At 42.5% G+C, this 15,154-nt stretch overlaps 1 protein-coding gene across 2 annotated transcripts in view; it reads left to right on the top strand.

The window, feature by feature from the left end:
* BAALC (BAALC binder of MAP3K1 and KLF4) overlaps positions 1-9,122 on the top strand; it is a 37,684-nt gene extending 28,562 nt beyond the window's left edge. Inside the window, exons 2-4 of one of the 2 annotated variants that reach the window (XR_012901277.1) lie at positions 3,516-3,685; positions 7,403-7,696; positions 8,525-9,122. Coding sequence is in view for 1 of the 2 variants with exons in the window: in XM_006122398.4 (XP_006122460.1) it covers positions 3,516-3,685; positions 8,525-8,635 (281 nt within the window). In the remaining variant the exon portion in view is untranslated. The remainder of the gene's footprint in view (positions 1-3,515; positions 3,686-7,402; positions 7,697-8,524) is intronic. The other variant, XM_006122398.4, reaches the window with a different exon arrangement.
* The last annotated feature ends 6,032 nt before the right edge of the window (positions 9,123-15,154 follow it).

The raw sequence follows: 15,154 nt of genomic DNA, 5'->3' as shown, positions 1-15,154 counted from the left end.
TATTGTGTGAAAGGGTAAATAACACTTTTCCATTCCGTTTTTCTAAACCATTCATGATTTTGTAGACTTTGATCATATCCCACTTAGAAAAAATAACTAAGATTAATCACCTTAATCTTTTAAATCTCTCCTTGAAGCTATTCCATACCCTTTATCATCTTTGTTGCCCTTCTATGATTTTTTTCCAATTCCACTAAATTTTTTTTGAGAGGCAGGAACCAGAACTGGACCCAGAGTTCAAGGTGCGGGCATACCAGGGATATTATATTAGGGGTATTTTCTGTCTTACTTTCTATCCCTTTCCTAATAGTTGGTAGAGTACTGTTAGCATTTTTTACCACTGCTACATAGTGACTCTACAGCTACACTGCTGGTTTTTTGCGGAAGAGAATATGCAAATCACACTCATTTGCCTATCTTCCGATTCTTTTTGCAAAAGAGGTTTTGATGATAAAAAGCCCTGTGTAAATAGGGCCATTTGTCAGGAAAAAAAACCCTTTTTTGCAAGATCCCTTGTTCCTCAGAAATGGAGGTTTACAGGATCTTGCGAAAAACTTATTCTGCAAAAAGAATGGAAAGATATGCAGATGAGAGAGCAATTTGGATAGCCTCTTCCACAGAACAACAGCAGTGTAGCCAGAATGTATGTTTTCAGAGAACTAGCCTAGTGACTCACAGATCTCTTGGTTGGGTGGTAACAGCTAATTTAGAACCTGTCGTAAATAATGGGGATTATTTTTTCCAATGTACATTACTTTGAATTTATCTGTGATTAATTTATTCTGCCATTTTTGCCAAGATCCCTCTGTAATGCCTCACAGTCTGCTTTGGACTTACCGTAACTATCTTGAATAATTTTGTGTCTTCTGCAAACTTTGCCACTTCATTTTTAACCCTCTTTTTCAGATCTTTAACAAATATGTTGAACAGCACAGGTCCTCCTACTCCTGATCCTGGGGGTGCCCACTCTTAACTTCTCTGAATAGTCAATGATAAAACTGGCCATTTCATAGAATCATAGAAGATTAGGGTTAGAAGAGAGGTCATCTAGTCCAACCCTCTGCTCAAACCAGAACCAATCCCAAATAACTCATTTATTCCTCTTACCTTTTGTTTCCTGTCTTTCAACTAGTTTTTGATCCATGAGACGGCCTTCCCTCTTATCCCAATTGGAACTTAGTTTCTATAAGAGCCTTTGATGAGAATCTTGTCAAAGATTTTCTCAAAATCCAAGTATGCTGGCTTAAGCATCTTATGTACATGCTTGTTGACTCCCTCAAAGAATTCTAAGAGGCATGACTTCCCTTTACAAAATCTGTGTTGACTGTCCCCGACAAATCATATTAATCTATGTGTCTGATAATTCTGTTCTTTACTTTTGTTTCTATCAATGTGCCCTATATTGAAGTCAGGCTTACCTGTCTGTAATTTCCAGGATTGCCTCTGAAGTTCTTTGTTACCGATATATGCAGAAATGAGAGACACACCAATTTTTACCTCTCACAGAAAATGACAACTTCTAAGCATTAGGGACTTTAACTTTTTTTTACATAAATGGCAATATTAATGTTAAAAAAGCCAATTCCATGTTTTATTTATACAAACCAAGATTATTTGGATTTTTCTGATTTGTTTTTTCAGAGGACAGTCCTACAGAGAAACTGGTACATGGAAGTTCTAGTTCCATCTGCTGGCAGTTTAGAAAAATGCAATACAATATATTTTTATTAACATTTCTCACGCATTATGCCACTTTCATCACAAAGACTGGAAATGTGGGTGGGACTTTTTCTTCCAGCTTGGACAACTATTTTGATTTGTCCTTCTGTTGCTATTTCAGTTGCTTTTACTTCTCACAGTCATTTCCTTTCACCAAATTAAATTAATAGGCAGCAGGTTTAAAAACAAGCAAAAGGAAGTTTTTCTTCATTCAGCACACAGTCAACCTTTGGAACTCCTTGCCAGATTATGCAGTGAAGGCTAGGAATTTAACAGGATTAAAAAAAGAGTTAGATAGATTCATGGAGGCTAGGTCCATCAATGGCTATTAGCCAGGATGGGTAGGAATGATATCCTAGCCTCTGTTTATCTGGAAATGAGTAACAGGGGAGGGATCACGTGAGGATTACCTGTTGTGTTCCTTCCTTCTGGAGCATCTGGCATCGGCCTCTGTTGGCAGACAGGATGCTGGGCTAGATGGACTGTTGACCCAGTATAGCCATTCTTATGTTCCTTTGGAAACCTGCTACTGAAAATTCTTTCTGTTGATGATGCAGCTTTTCCTGTCAGGTTTATTCCCTGCAGATTTCTGGGCAAGAATACAGAGCTACTTCTCCTTATTTGTCGTATTCTTAATGCTGCACTTGAATTCATATCGGATTTATAACAGTGGGTTTGGTGATGCAATGCATAGTTCAAATAGTAATGTTTTATGGATAGTTCTTCACAATTATTTTCCCTTTATATCTGTGTACACACTCTTACTTCTCTAACTAGGGACCACAGCATTTGTAAAGCCATAAAATAAGATTTTTTTCCTCTTGCCATGTAAGCAAGCCTCTTTATAAATAGAATTGGTTAAGCATTTTTGAACGAAAGTTACAGTAGCCAAAGTGACATATCTAGCCTTATTCTCCCTGCCCCTTGTTATAACTTTTGCCAGAGCCATAAATCAGATTTGAGACCCAGAATTGCAACTAGAAGTTTAATGAAGTGGGCTTATTATAAATGATCATTTAGTTCTGTTAATGGACTGTTTCCTTTAAGCCAACCTGTATCATTTTGTTCTGTTTGCTTTGCAGTACATTCAATTGATCTGAAATAAATTGATTAATAATTTGACTACACATGGGCAAATGTTTTGATCAAATGTGTTTGTGATTATTATGCAATAAGTCCTCAGAAATTAAGGGTACCCTTAAATACATACATATATTTTATTGGAACATTTTCTAGCTACCATTTTTATAAGTAACCCCTAAGATTACTATAACTAAAAGGGATTCAAGGTGACTCCAAGAGATGTTTCTAGTTTTTTTTCCCCAAAGTCTTCCTTTTTATGAATTTGATAGTACTTTCTGTACGGTCAGGATCTTTGTTTCCTTGTACAGTCAGTTAGACTTGTAAGTCACTCTGCATGGCCAAACTCCTGTCCCCATGAAGTCAACAGGACTCTAAAGTGAAAGAAAGGTCAGTGGCTTATAGGATCAGGGCCCCTGTAAGCTCATATCCTCTTTGTCACTGTGTGAAAGACCCACAGAAACATATGATGGGAGAAGCAATGTTAAGACAGGGAAATGTTAAGGTAAAACTCACAAAACTAGGAGGGAGTCACAGGCAGCTTTGCTCTTTAAAACTACTTTTAACTCCTTGTTTTATATAAACTAGGTTTCAAGCTGCAAGTGTTCTTTTGTTAAAAGTTATGTAATAGTTATATAATGCAAAAGATTATCTGTCGTTAGTGTAAACACTTGTTGTAAGGTTCAGTTTGTGATTGTGTGTGTTCTTCTTACTAGGTATGCTGGAGGATGAAAAATCAACTCAGACCTGTATCCCCATGTCTTCAACTGCAAGTGGAATAATTAACACTGAGAAGAAAACTAGCTGTGGTACTCAGTGTACAAAACCTATGGCCCATGCCTCTGGAACTGTAACACAGAAACAGAATGGCTTCAGAACAACAGAGGTATAAAGTTATGTTCCATGATTTTTAGAGCTAGCTTCAATGGTACTAGGATTATTTGTGTGACAGTTCTCCATTTTACAATTAAACCCCATTTAGCATCTCAGAATATGATAAAATACACCTCAGCCACAGCATATTGTCTGAGAAGCTGTAGTTCTGAGGAGAGGCAGATTCTGAAGCTACATTTTCTGACTGGGTGCTTAACTGTGGACAGGGGACAGATCCAGAGCCCCTTACCCCACTGTACAGTAGGATCATCAGACAGGTTCTCTCATATATTTACCTTTGAGATGAGATCTCAAATGAAATTTGAGAAAACACCGAGCACCTGGAAAGGGGAATTTAGAATGGAAGCCACATCTCAACCTTAACTATTGTTTCTTTACCAGCAAACACAATAGTATGTGTGTGTTTATTTTAAGCCTCCTTGTACTATATTATTCCTCATTCACTGCTTCCGCAGCATGGATATATTCCCGTGACCTACACATCCCGTTGTGTCTTTCCATTTAGGTATTGCAGTAGCAGGGCTACAGGAGCACATTCCATGTCAATATGATTTCAAGAGCCACAGGAGGATTGCTGAAAATGAAAAATGCAAATGCTTATCATAATCATGAGTTCATGGAGAAAATCTAACAAATAGAGGATGGTGTAACAGAATCAGTGTAATTATAACATCCACTCTGTAAGAGTGGGCAGAATTTCAGAATTCTATTCTACAAATGATAGAACTGATTTATTATTCTTATTTTTTTTATAAGCAAGAATACAGACATATCAAGAAGAGCTTAATGTAAGCTTGAAAGTTTTTCACCAACAGAAGTTAATACAGTAAAAGTATTACTCACTCATGTCATCTTTCATTTTATTTAGTGCTACTAGAGATAATAGACCAATTCCTGCAACCCTTCAATCATGTGACTTCAATGAGGCTACTCAAATAAGTATGGATTATTGAATAGGGCCCTCTGTCATTGGCTTGAAATGCATTCAATCTTCAACCTTTTTCTGGGAAATAAAGATGCATGCAATCAGATCTTGTTATATCCAAGTGCATAGAGTTTTACACTAAGATGGTTTATACTAAGTCAAATCTTGCTCATCCTACTTAAAAGATTCTATCTCTATTGAGAGGTCATGTTATCTAGTGTACAGCACTGAAGAGGGCTCAGGACACTTGGGTTATATTGTTGGGTGTCACTTGCTCATGCCATGACTCAATTTCCCCATCTGTAAAATCAGAATAAGTCTCATTGAGATGACAAGCAGTGTTCCCTCTAAACTGTGCAGCCCCACAGCTGCTTAATGATCCCTACCCTGCAGGTAGAGAGGGGATATATCCCTGCTGGCTAGGCGTGACTCGCTGTTCTGTCCTCAGCAAAGAACTGCACAAGTCCTGTGCCCCTGGCTGGGCAGGGCTCATTAAACAGCTGTGGGGCTGTGCTGCCATGCACCTTAGAGGGAACACTGATGATAATTGCTAAGTGAAGTATTCGTATTTTTTCAAATATCTATTCTTCTGTTGTCTTGCTGAAACAACTGTAGTACCAGCAAAGGTGTATGTGAATAAAATGAAAAGGATATGGGCTTAAAATGATATTAAACATTAATAATAATGAAGAAAATACAACAGTTGGATACTTAAGGGGTTAATATTGGTTCCAGGATTGATTATATTGAATGAAAGATCCAGAGAAAGTGCGTTGGGAGTTGAAGTTTGCTGATTGACATTAAGTTTCTTTAATTAATTAAATAATCAAATTATAAGAAATACCAGATGGGTGTGAACACATTAGATAAATATAATGTACATTGGCAAAGCTAAGGGCCAAATTTTGTCCTCAATTCCATGGATGTAACTGTCACTGGCTTCCAAAGTAGTTACACTTGTGGAAATGAAGGCAACATTGGGCTAATATAAATAACCTGCAGGAAGAGGATTTCAGCTTCATTAGCCATTCAACAAATGAAATGTTTGCCAGGTTCATAGCAACATTTGAAAAGGCAAATAAGTGAATTAAAACAGAGATAATATAATAAGACCATTTCAAACACTGGTGTGCCCTCATTTATTTTGTCCAGATAGATCACATCACACCTTAAGAAAGGTAACATGAGGATATTATATAGTCTGAAAAGACAGAAAAAGACTTGAATTATTCAAATTAAGGGCAGAATAACGATTTCATAAAACACAAGAAACAAATCATTGAAAATAATGCACAGTAAATTTCCTGCCTATGGAATCAACTACTAGAGTAGCTCAGTGAGGCAACTGCTATCACTAGTTTTCCCAAAAGATAAACCTCTATTTTGCATGGGGAATATATATACAGGCAGTCCCTGGGTTACGTACAAGATAGGGACTGTAGGTTTGTTCTTAAGTTGAATCTGTATGTAAGTCGGAACTGGCATCCAGATTCAGCCACTGCTGAAACTGATCAGTTTCAACAGCGGCTGAATCTGGACACCAATTCCGACTTACATACAGATTCAACTTAAGAACCCCAGGCATCCCCAAGTCAGCTGCTGCTGAAACTGATCAGCAGCTGATTCCAGGAAGCCGGGGCAGAGCAACTCTGCCTCGGGCTTCCTGTAGTCAGCCGCTGGTCAGTTTCAGCAGCGGCTAACTTGGGGACGCCTGGGGCAGAGCAGCTGGGGTGCTGCCAGGTTGGTCCAGTAGCGCCAAGGAGCGGTGCTGCGGGACCAACCGGCAGCGCCCTACCTGCTCTACCACAGGCCCCGGGCTTTGCTCCATGTCTCCCCGGTCTGCTGGGGGGGGGGCACTAGCTGCGTCCCCCCCCCCCCAGCAGACCAGGGAGACGCGGAGCAAAGCGGCGGAGGACCCGGGCTGGACCTGCGGCGCTTCCAGCTGATCTGGAAGCGCCGCGGGTCCGGCCCAGGTCCTCTGCGGCTTTGCTCAGCGTCTCCCTGGTCTGCTGGCTCCCCCAGCAGACCAGGGAGATGGGGAGCAGCTTTTCTCGCCCCGGAGGAAGCAGGTGGCGGGACCAGGCGTCCCGCCGCTCCAGTCCTCCGGGGCGAGAAAATCCTTGTTCGTAACTGCGGATCCGACATAAGTCGGATCCGCGTAACTCAGGGACTGCCTGTACAGTACTCATCCATAGTATATACTGTATTTAAATCTCACCTTGAGGGAAAAGCCCATAACTTCTCCTGTTAAAATAATCAGATTAATATACATGAGCAGAGGTTAATAGAGAAGGATCTCTAATGGGACACATGCTTCACCTTTCTTTGTTCACCACAGAAAGTGCTCAGACTATATAATTTATTCAAGGCCCTCCAGCCAACACTTGTACAGTAGAACATTTCTAATTCAGTAGAATAGCAGTTCTCAAACTTTTTGGTCTCCGGATAAATAAAAATGTATGCGGCACCCCAGCGGTCCACTGATTGTATGTGTTGTACCTATCAAAGTTTCCAGTTTATCAACTTCACTGAGCCCCTGGAGATGTCTCACGGAGCTCTGGGGCTCCACAAAGCAGTTTGAGAAACACTACAGTAGAACATTTCTAATTCCTGTAGTACTATTACCCTCAGGCTGTGTCTACATTGGCATGCTTTTGCGCAAAAGAGACATTGTGTCCCAATGGGTTTACAGACTGCCTGTCTTTATCTATCTGTTGTCTCTTGTTTTATACCAAGATTATAAACTCATTAGGGCAGGGATTGACTTCTTGTTCCATGTTATAGCACAGCAAGTACCATGACAATGGCTCCAGGATGTTATAGTAATATAGATAATTGCTAATCATCATCATCCTCCAAGACAAGAGGCAGAGAGACGGAGGAGCATAAGGAATTAATGTGAGAATATTGGTCATAAGCACATAAGAATGACCATACTGGGATAGACTAAAGATCAACAAGGACTTTACACCTTCACGGGTTGGCCAGCAGAGCTGATTGGATGCAAGAGGAGAATGCTACTGCATCTTGTAAAAGGCAGCTTGCAGCATGCTCCTGGAAAAGAGAGCTTTGACTGAGGTGTGCTCATAGTGGTGTCTAAGATATAGCTTTTTCCTTGTGCAGTCCCATATTCTGGGCTGATCCAGAAGAACTAGGACACCATCAGAAGTACCCATATAACGTTTATTAGCAAAAAGCTCTCATTGACAAAGAAAGTTTGCCCGTTCACTTTAAGGGGATCAAACCTCTTGTTAAGGGACAATTGGTATTACCAGGATCAGATTTGTTGCTAGCAAATAAAATAAATTATTTATGTATTCTGACTTTTAAAATGGAGTGACTTTTCTTTATTGAGGACTGTATTGTAAAGTTCTGTATTCTTTGGAAGTGATTTGGTACAGTTCTGTATCATGTATATTGGACTTAATTCTCTTTTTATACAAATCTAAACTAATTCTGAAAAAACCTATTCTGGTTTAAGACCAGCAGAAACCTAGACAAAACTAAGGTCAAATTCTGTCTCGAACAAAATTTGCTCAACTGCCATATTCTCCAATGGGAGCCCCCCCAGTGCCATCCATGGGCTAAAACTAGTCCCATTGTTGAGGGGGAGACATTTTTCAATCAATGCACAGCAGCATTAATGTTGGTCAAAATGATTTATTGGCTTGGTCCAGTGCCCACTGACAAAGGGAATGTTTCTCTTTATGTCAATCAACTTTGGATGAGGCCAGATAGATCTGCTGTGCGTAATTAAAAATGTATGCCAGATTACAAAAATGGGTGAACACTTGGTCTTTCTGTGTATTTAGCATATTTATTTTGTTAAAACTCAGATAGCTGTTGTAAATGTCACAGTTTGCTGACAGTGTCAAGCTCACTATATTGTTTCAAACTTTTTAACAGGCTAAATGGGACACCAAGAAAATGCCCACAAAAGAAGTTACCATTAATGTTACAAAAAGCATCAGACAAATTGACAGCGACAGAAGAATCACAAAAAATTGTGTCAATTAATGAATTAAAGCGAAGATGGACCTGACAATACTTTGCTGCACTTTAACTGTGACTGATCACTTAAAATTTGAAGATGTTCTGTGTTGAATACAATGGGCAACGGCTGTTGAGTGCCTTGAGACACATTGTCTTAACTAGCAGTAAACAGCTGTGAACACTGTTGGATGTTCAGCCATGAATTTCTCTTGCAATGGCACTGTACAAAAATATAGCAAAATGTGTGCCATTCATGTTTCTCTTTCCCAGTCCTCTGCTATCTAACTGTAGTTTTTCTATGCTGCATTGCTGTTAGAATGAGATTGGACAATTAGAGCTGCAGTTCATCTCACTTTGAAACAGAGAAAGAATTAATCTATGTTATTAGTAAGTAGCCTGAAATGTGTTATCTTCAGTTTTACCAAGTTAAATATCTGACTTTCATTAAAAAAAAAAAAAACCTCAACTCCAGACATCTCAGAAGTAAACACAAATGGCTTCCAATTTTAAACTATGTGTGTGATTCACGAGTCTTACTGTGTTCTGATTAAATTACCTTGTTTGAAGTTAGCTTCTATATCAGAAGAGTTTAGGTCTTGAAAGCAATAATTGTCATGTTGTTACCAATCTAATGACTCTGAAGTTCCCAGTTTCAGCTTATGGGTAACGTCCTCGTTACATTCTGTCGTGACTCTTGCTCAATTCTCCCTTCAGAAAGTACAAACTGAGAATTGTTTAATCAGATTTTGTAACACTCTTCACTTTTCAACTTTAAATATAGATAATCAGACTTCCCCAAATAATTTCTTAATTATGATAATTGCAAGAAGATGATCTTTGATAATTAAATATAATTGATTTGACTATGTCTAAAGAACATGGTCTAGAGAACATGACCTCTGAAGGAAGGCTGAAAGAATTGGGTTTGTTTAGTTTAGAAAAGAGAAGATTGAGGGGGGACATGATAGCAGTTTTCAAGTACAGGCAGTCCTCGGGTTACATCAATCCAACTTACGTCGGATCCCTAGTTACAAACGGGGGGGGGGGAGGGGCACAGCTAGTACGGGGTGCCTCCCACACTGTTGCCACCTCCAGCGGTGCGGGGGGCACTTCCCCCCAGCAGACCAGGGAGACGCGGAGCTGGCGCTCCCCCCCCAGCAGACCAGGGAGACGCAGAGCGGCTTTTCTCACCGTGGAGGACATGGGTCTGCTGGGGGGAACAAGACACCAGCCAAAAGGTGGCACCCCAGAGTGGAAAAATTAATTTCCTAGGGAACAGCAGGAGCAGCAGGTAGTGAGACATTGTGTTATAGTCCCCACCTTGGGAGCAACAGCTCTTTCCCTCTTCAGCACTAGAGCTGCAAGTATCTTGTTAGCATCACGTGAAATTAACAAGTCCCTTCCAACTTGGCAGAGGTGAAGCTGAAAAATTACCCAGTGGTGTTGGTGGGCTAGAATGGGGAGGAGCAGGGCAGAAGGGAAGAGGGGATAAGCCCCAACCCCACACCCTGGCTGGAGCGGAGCAGGGTAAGCCCGGAGGGGATGGGTCTGGTTGCAAAGTGGGTGAGTGGACAATGAGGACCCACCTGTGGCTAAACTCCTGTTCCCAACACAGAATTTTTCTTTAAAATTAATCCTGTGGATAAATTCACACACACACTTCACAGGAAGGGATTTCCATTTTCTGCTCAGCAGAATACAACAACAGCTTTGATTGTATCAATATTTCACTGTGCTCTCCAATGACTATTGATTATACTTAATACCCATTTCACTGAACCATCTGTAGCAAATTCTATTTGGAACAGTAATATGCATTGAATAAACTTTTTTTAGTTATAAAAAACAAAGATTCTGACTATTAAATGAATAACTGGGATCTTTCAGGTACCCCAAAAGGAAGATTTGGATATAGCATGAAACTTATGATCAATTTTTAATTAAAATATCAACCAAAAAAACCATATCAAAACAGTGTGTGTTTTTCTTAGAATAAGGAAGTTGTATGAGAATCAGGGTCTTTTCCACCTAACTCCAGCTCCCCGTCCCCCCCCAAAATATGTACCAGTTCCAACTTACATACAAATTCAACTTAAGAACAAACCTATAGTCCCTATCTTGTACGTAACCCGGGGACTGCCTGTATCTAAAAGGGTGTCATAAGGAGGAGGGAGGAAACTTGTTCTGTCTTCAGAGACCAAGATGAACAAGAAGCAATGGGCTTAAACTGCAGCAAGGGAGGTTTAGGTTAGGAACTTTTTCCTAATGTCCAACTGTCAGGGTGGTTAAACAGTGGAATAAATTGCCCAGGGAGATTATGGAATCTCCATCGCTGGAGATATTTAAGAGTAGGTTAGATAAACGTCTATCAGGGATGCATGGCGTCCTTTACAGCTGCCATCAGGTGCCGCTTGCCCAGCTCCCGCAGCGCTGGCCCCACGGCTCCGGCCAGCAGCGCCCTTCCCCCCATGGCTGCAGAGCCTTGCACGGCCTGGCGTGCGCACCAGCAGTGCTGGCCGTGGCTGGCCTACACGCCAGCGGCCGTGGCCAGCCCGTGCATGTGCCGTGCACCCCAGGGGCAGACCCGGGCAGCACGCCAGACGCCATGGCTGATCTGCGCATGCGCTGTACGCCCCAGGGGGACGCGCCCACGCATGCGCCACATGCCCGGGCCCAGGGCACCAAAAGGGCTCAGGCCGGCCTTGCATAGGACAGGAAGGGGTTGTGACCTGGGGTAGGGAACTGGGATGCAGAAGGAGGTATAGGGGTTTGGGTTGTGACCTAAAGCAGGAGGGGGTTGTGAGCTGGGGCAGAGGAATGGGGTGCAGGATTTGGGAGTGGTTATGGGTTCAGGAGGGGGCAGAAGGTTTGGGTTATGTGAGGTTGCAGTGGGTTGGGGGGAGGGAAGTTCTGGAGTGCCAGAAGCAGGTTCTGACTGGGAGGCTTACATGGGCCACTCCTTGCCAACAGCCCAGCACATTTCTCAGGCAGCCCCCTTGCCTCCCCTGCCCCCACACAAGCTGCAGGGGCCTCATGGGTCTGTGAATAAGAGGCTGAGGGGAGGGGAGAGTGCTGTTTTGTGCACTGCCTATTCTTCAAACAGGCAGCTCCCGTTGGCTAGAAACTCGCCAGTGGGATTGTTCTAAGGGCAGGGACAGTGCACGAAACCTCTTCCCCCTTCTTCTCCACAGCTGTGAAACACAAATGGCCGGCAGGCAGTCTTCTTGAGGCTTCCCGCTGTGTTCACGGGCCGGAAAACTCAGCTCACTGTTCTTGGATTATGTTTGGTTCTGCATTGCTAAGATGAATTTAAAATACTAAAAACATGCTTTTTATTAAAAAAAAAGATAAGCAACTATTGGCAAAGGAATCAGATGTGGGCACAATCATAGCTCCCCTCAAATGGCTTATACGCCAGACTTAAACCTAATATTCTTCATCCCATTAGTGTGCAATTCCTGGGACAGAACTAAGATGGGGCTTTTGGTTTATTGCCATTCCTATAGCATCCTGTGGTCCCTATTAAATTCACCAAGCTTTTCATTGTAGCGGAAGAGTCGTCAAGGGCTGCTTGTTCTGTGTTACTTCCCCCTCCCTGCTGTTGATGACTTTTTGATTAATTTGAGATCTCAAACCTAATAAAACTAGAGTCTCAACTTTAGAAGACTGGATCCAAACTGTATGGTCTGAATTTGTGTCTAATTACAGACAACTTGTAAGATCTCTTGATGTAGCATATTACAAGTCTTATGAAAAGAACCAACAGTATGCATTCAGTGGCAGCTCATCAATACAGGCAAACTAGGCAGTCACCTGGGGCATCAAGAAAAACGGCCATTGAGGGCTTTGGAGGCAGGAGCACTGATCACACATTTTGCCTAGCTCATCTAAGGCTGCTCCTATATGCATTTGCTTTCTCAAGCTAGCTGCATTAATTTTAGTGTAAATGTATGCAAAAGTTTTATTCTTTAGTGACTTATCCATACACATAAGCTGTGTCTAGACTGGCAAGTTTTTCCACAAAAGTGGCTGCTTTTGCAGAAAAACCTGCCAGTTGTCTACACTGGCCGCTTTGAATTTGCACAGGAACACTGATGATCTAATTTAAGATTGTCAGTGTTCTTTTGCAACTACAATGACTCCCCTTACTCTTCCCCCTTCACATGCCCGCTGGCTGCCTTATATAGCCCTCTGGCTAACAAGGCCCACAGCTGCTTCCATTACCCTTTCAGCCATGGGCTCATTCAGCTGGCTGCAATTGGCCTTTTCAGCCATGCTGTAGTGGCAGAGCGCTAGCTTAACCAGCAGTCTGTCAAAGGTACGTCTACACTACATGCTTCTTGAGCAAGAAGCCTTTTGTGCAAAAACTTCTTGTGCAAGAGCATGCCCACACCTCAAAGCACATCACAAAAGTGATGTGCTTTTGCACAAGAGCGTGTCCATACTGCTCAAAAGTAAAACTGGACACTCTGCCCTACGGTAGAAGCACTCTTACCTTAGAGCCTGGATGAGTGAAAATATTCCTTTCTCTCTTTTCTATGAGATCATAGGGGATGACCCTCCTGGAATTCAGCTTGTAGCTGTCCTGCTGAGCACTGTCTGGGAACAAGTGCTTTGGCTCTCTTATAAGAAACCAGCTGTTTCCTTTCCTTCCCATGGAACATATGTCTTTAGTTAGTTCGTTTTGCAAGCCTGCTCCAGCTTTAAGTTTCCTGCAGGCTGCTCCCTTGCTCCTTCTCACTCCTTTTTCTTTCTCACATGGTGGTTTCTAGGAGTCCTGATCATCCTTCAGTAAGGGCATGTCTACACTAGGAAATGATTCTGAAATAACTAAAATTGACATCATAACTCCCAAAATAACAAAATCAAAATAATGTGTCCCCACTACGGGGGAGCATAGAAATTAGTCACAGTTATTTTGAAATAACACATCCACGTTGATTGTAGCCTGCCTCCCAGGGAGAGAAACAAAGGAAGGAGGGGAGGCCAGCCCCTGGCTGGGGGGCAGGGCTGGAAGGGACTTTTTAGTTTCTGTCTGGAATCATGGAGGAGGCAGCCTAAGCAACGGGCTGGGATTTAGGGGCCCAGTATCGCCCATCTCAACGGGGGCTGAGGCATCCTAGGCCTGCCCTGTAACCGGATTACATCTTTGTTGTGCTGTATCCTGGAGAAGCAATAAACTCCCTCTATTCTACTGGCTTGTGGAGTCTGTTTGTGCTATTACGGGGGTGCAAGAGGCGGAGGAACCCCGACGCACCACCACAATTGCATTATTTAACTCTTGCTCTAAAAATTACCTGAAAATTCTTGGTGGTGACTCCTACTTTTGTCTCCTTTTTAATAGAACTGTGAATTGTTGAGATTTTTCCCTCTTCTGCCTGAAAAAGTTTCTGTAGCTAAAATATCATCTGGAACCTAATTGTCTATGCCTAGTGTGTACTTCGACAAGTAGCTTTTTCCTCTTTGATTCATAGCCAAGATGCTGATACAGCAACTGGTTTGTTTTCTGTTGAAAAGGAATAACAATAGAAAGAAATGGCTTTCAGATGTGCCAAAAATTAAGAATTCGGGGGTGGGAGGCACCTGCATTCAGCAGTTGGATGTGTAGCAGAACATGGGACCCGGAGAACAGAATGTTCTGAATATCTGGAGTCAGACTTTGTCCTGAGAGCAGAGCCCTGTGCTGTGAAGCAGTGTGACAGAAGGGGAGCCATTGTAGTGGAAGTCCTAGACAAAGTCAGGTTGAATGGATTCTGTTTAGAATTCCTCAGATGCCTCCCAAGGAGAGCATGGAGCATTAGCAGCTCCACCATGCCTTCAATAAGAGTATCATAGAATCATAGCAATGTATAGCCAGAAGGGAGCCTCGAGCCACTGCACACCTCTTTACCCCATTTAGGGAGGCTAGTGCAGAATAGCATGTGTATTCTCCCAGATACATTTTAGCTAGCTCCTACATAAAGGCATAAAATAAAAATGAAAATGTGTTTTCCCATACCTTGTGCCCCCATATAAGTCTATGTGCAGTCTAGCCCCTCTAAAATACTCGAACATAAAAAACAAACAAGAACCCCCCTGTTTTTGATGACAGTGAGTGTAATAATTTTTGTGAGTGTTCAGTGAGAGGTACTGGCTACTGGAGCGAGTCATCTCTGGGGAACCTCAGAAACTAACGTTCACTGTGATTGTTACTTGTAAGACAAGGTTAAAATGGGCAGAGTCTCAAGGAATTCACTGGTGAGATGGATGGACTGGTGTGACAGAGAGCTGAGACAATTCAAACCCCAACAAAACTCATTCTTGGCAAGGCAGAAGGGCAGGCCCTGGGACTTGGAGATTCTAAGGGGCCTGAGGCTCCCGGTAGAGCCCTGGGCCCCTTTGAGTTGCTGTCAGAGTGCTGGAGCACAAGGCTAGGTGGGCACTCCGCGGGGCTCTGAAAGCTGCAGGCGGCCCAGCGCCAGGGCCAAAATGGCACTGACGGCTGGCTACCTCGCCCCTGCCAAGTCTGCCCAAGAACCCCACTAGGGGTGTAGAGCTGAACCG

Source organism: Pelodiscus sinensis, chromosome 2, assembly GCF_049634645.1.
Source record: "Pelodiscus sinensis isolate JC-2024 chromosome 2, ASM4963464v1, whole genome shotgun sequence".
In the NCBI taxonomy this organism is placed as follows: Eukaryota; Metazoa; Chordata; order Testudines; family Trionychidae; genus Pelodiscus; species Pelodiscus sinensis.
Note: the sequence above shows the minus strand (reverse complement) of the source record. Positions and strands in the feature narration are given on the sequence as shown.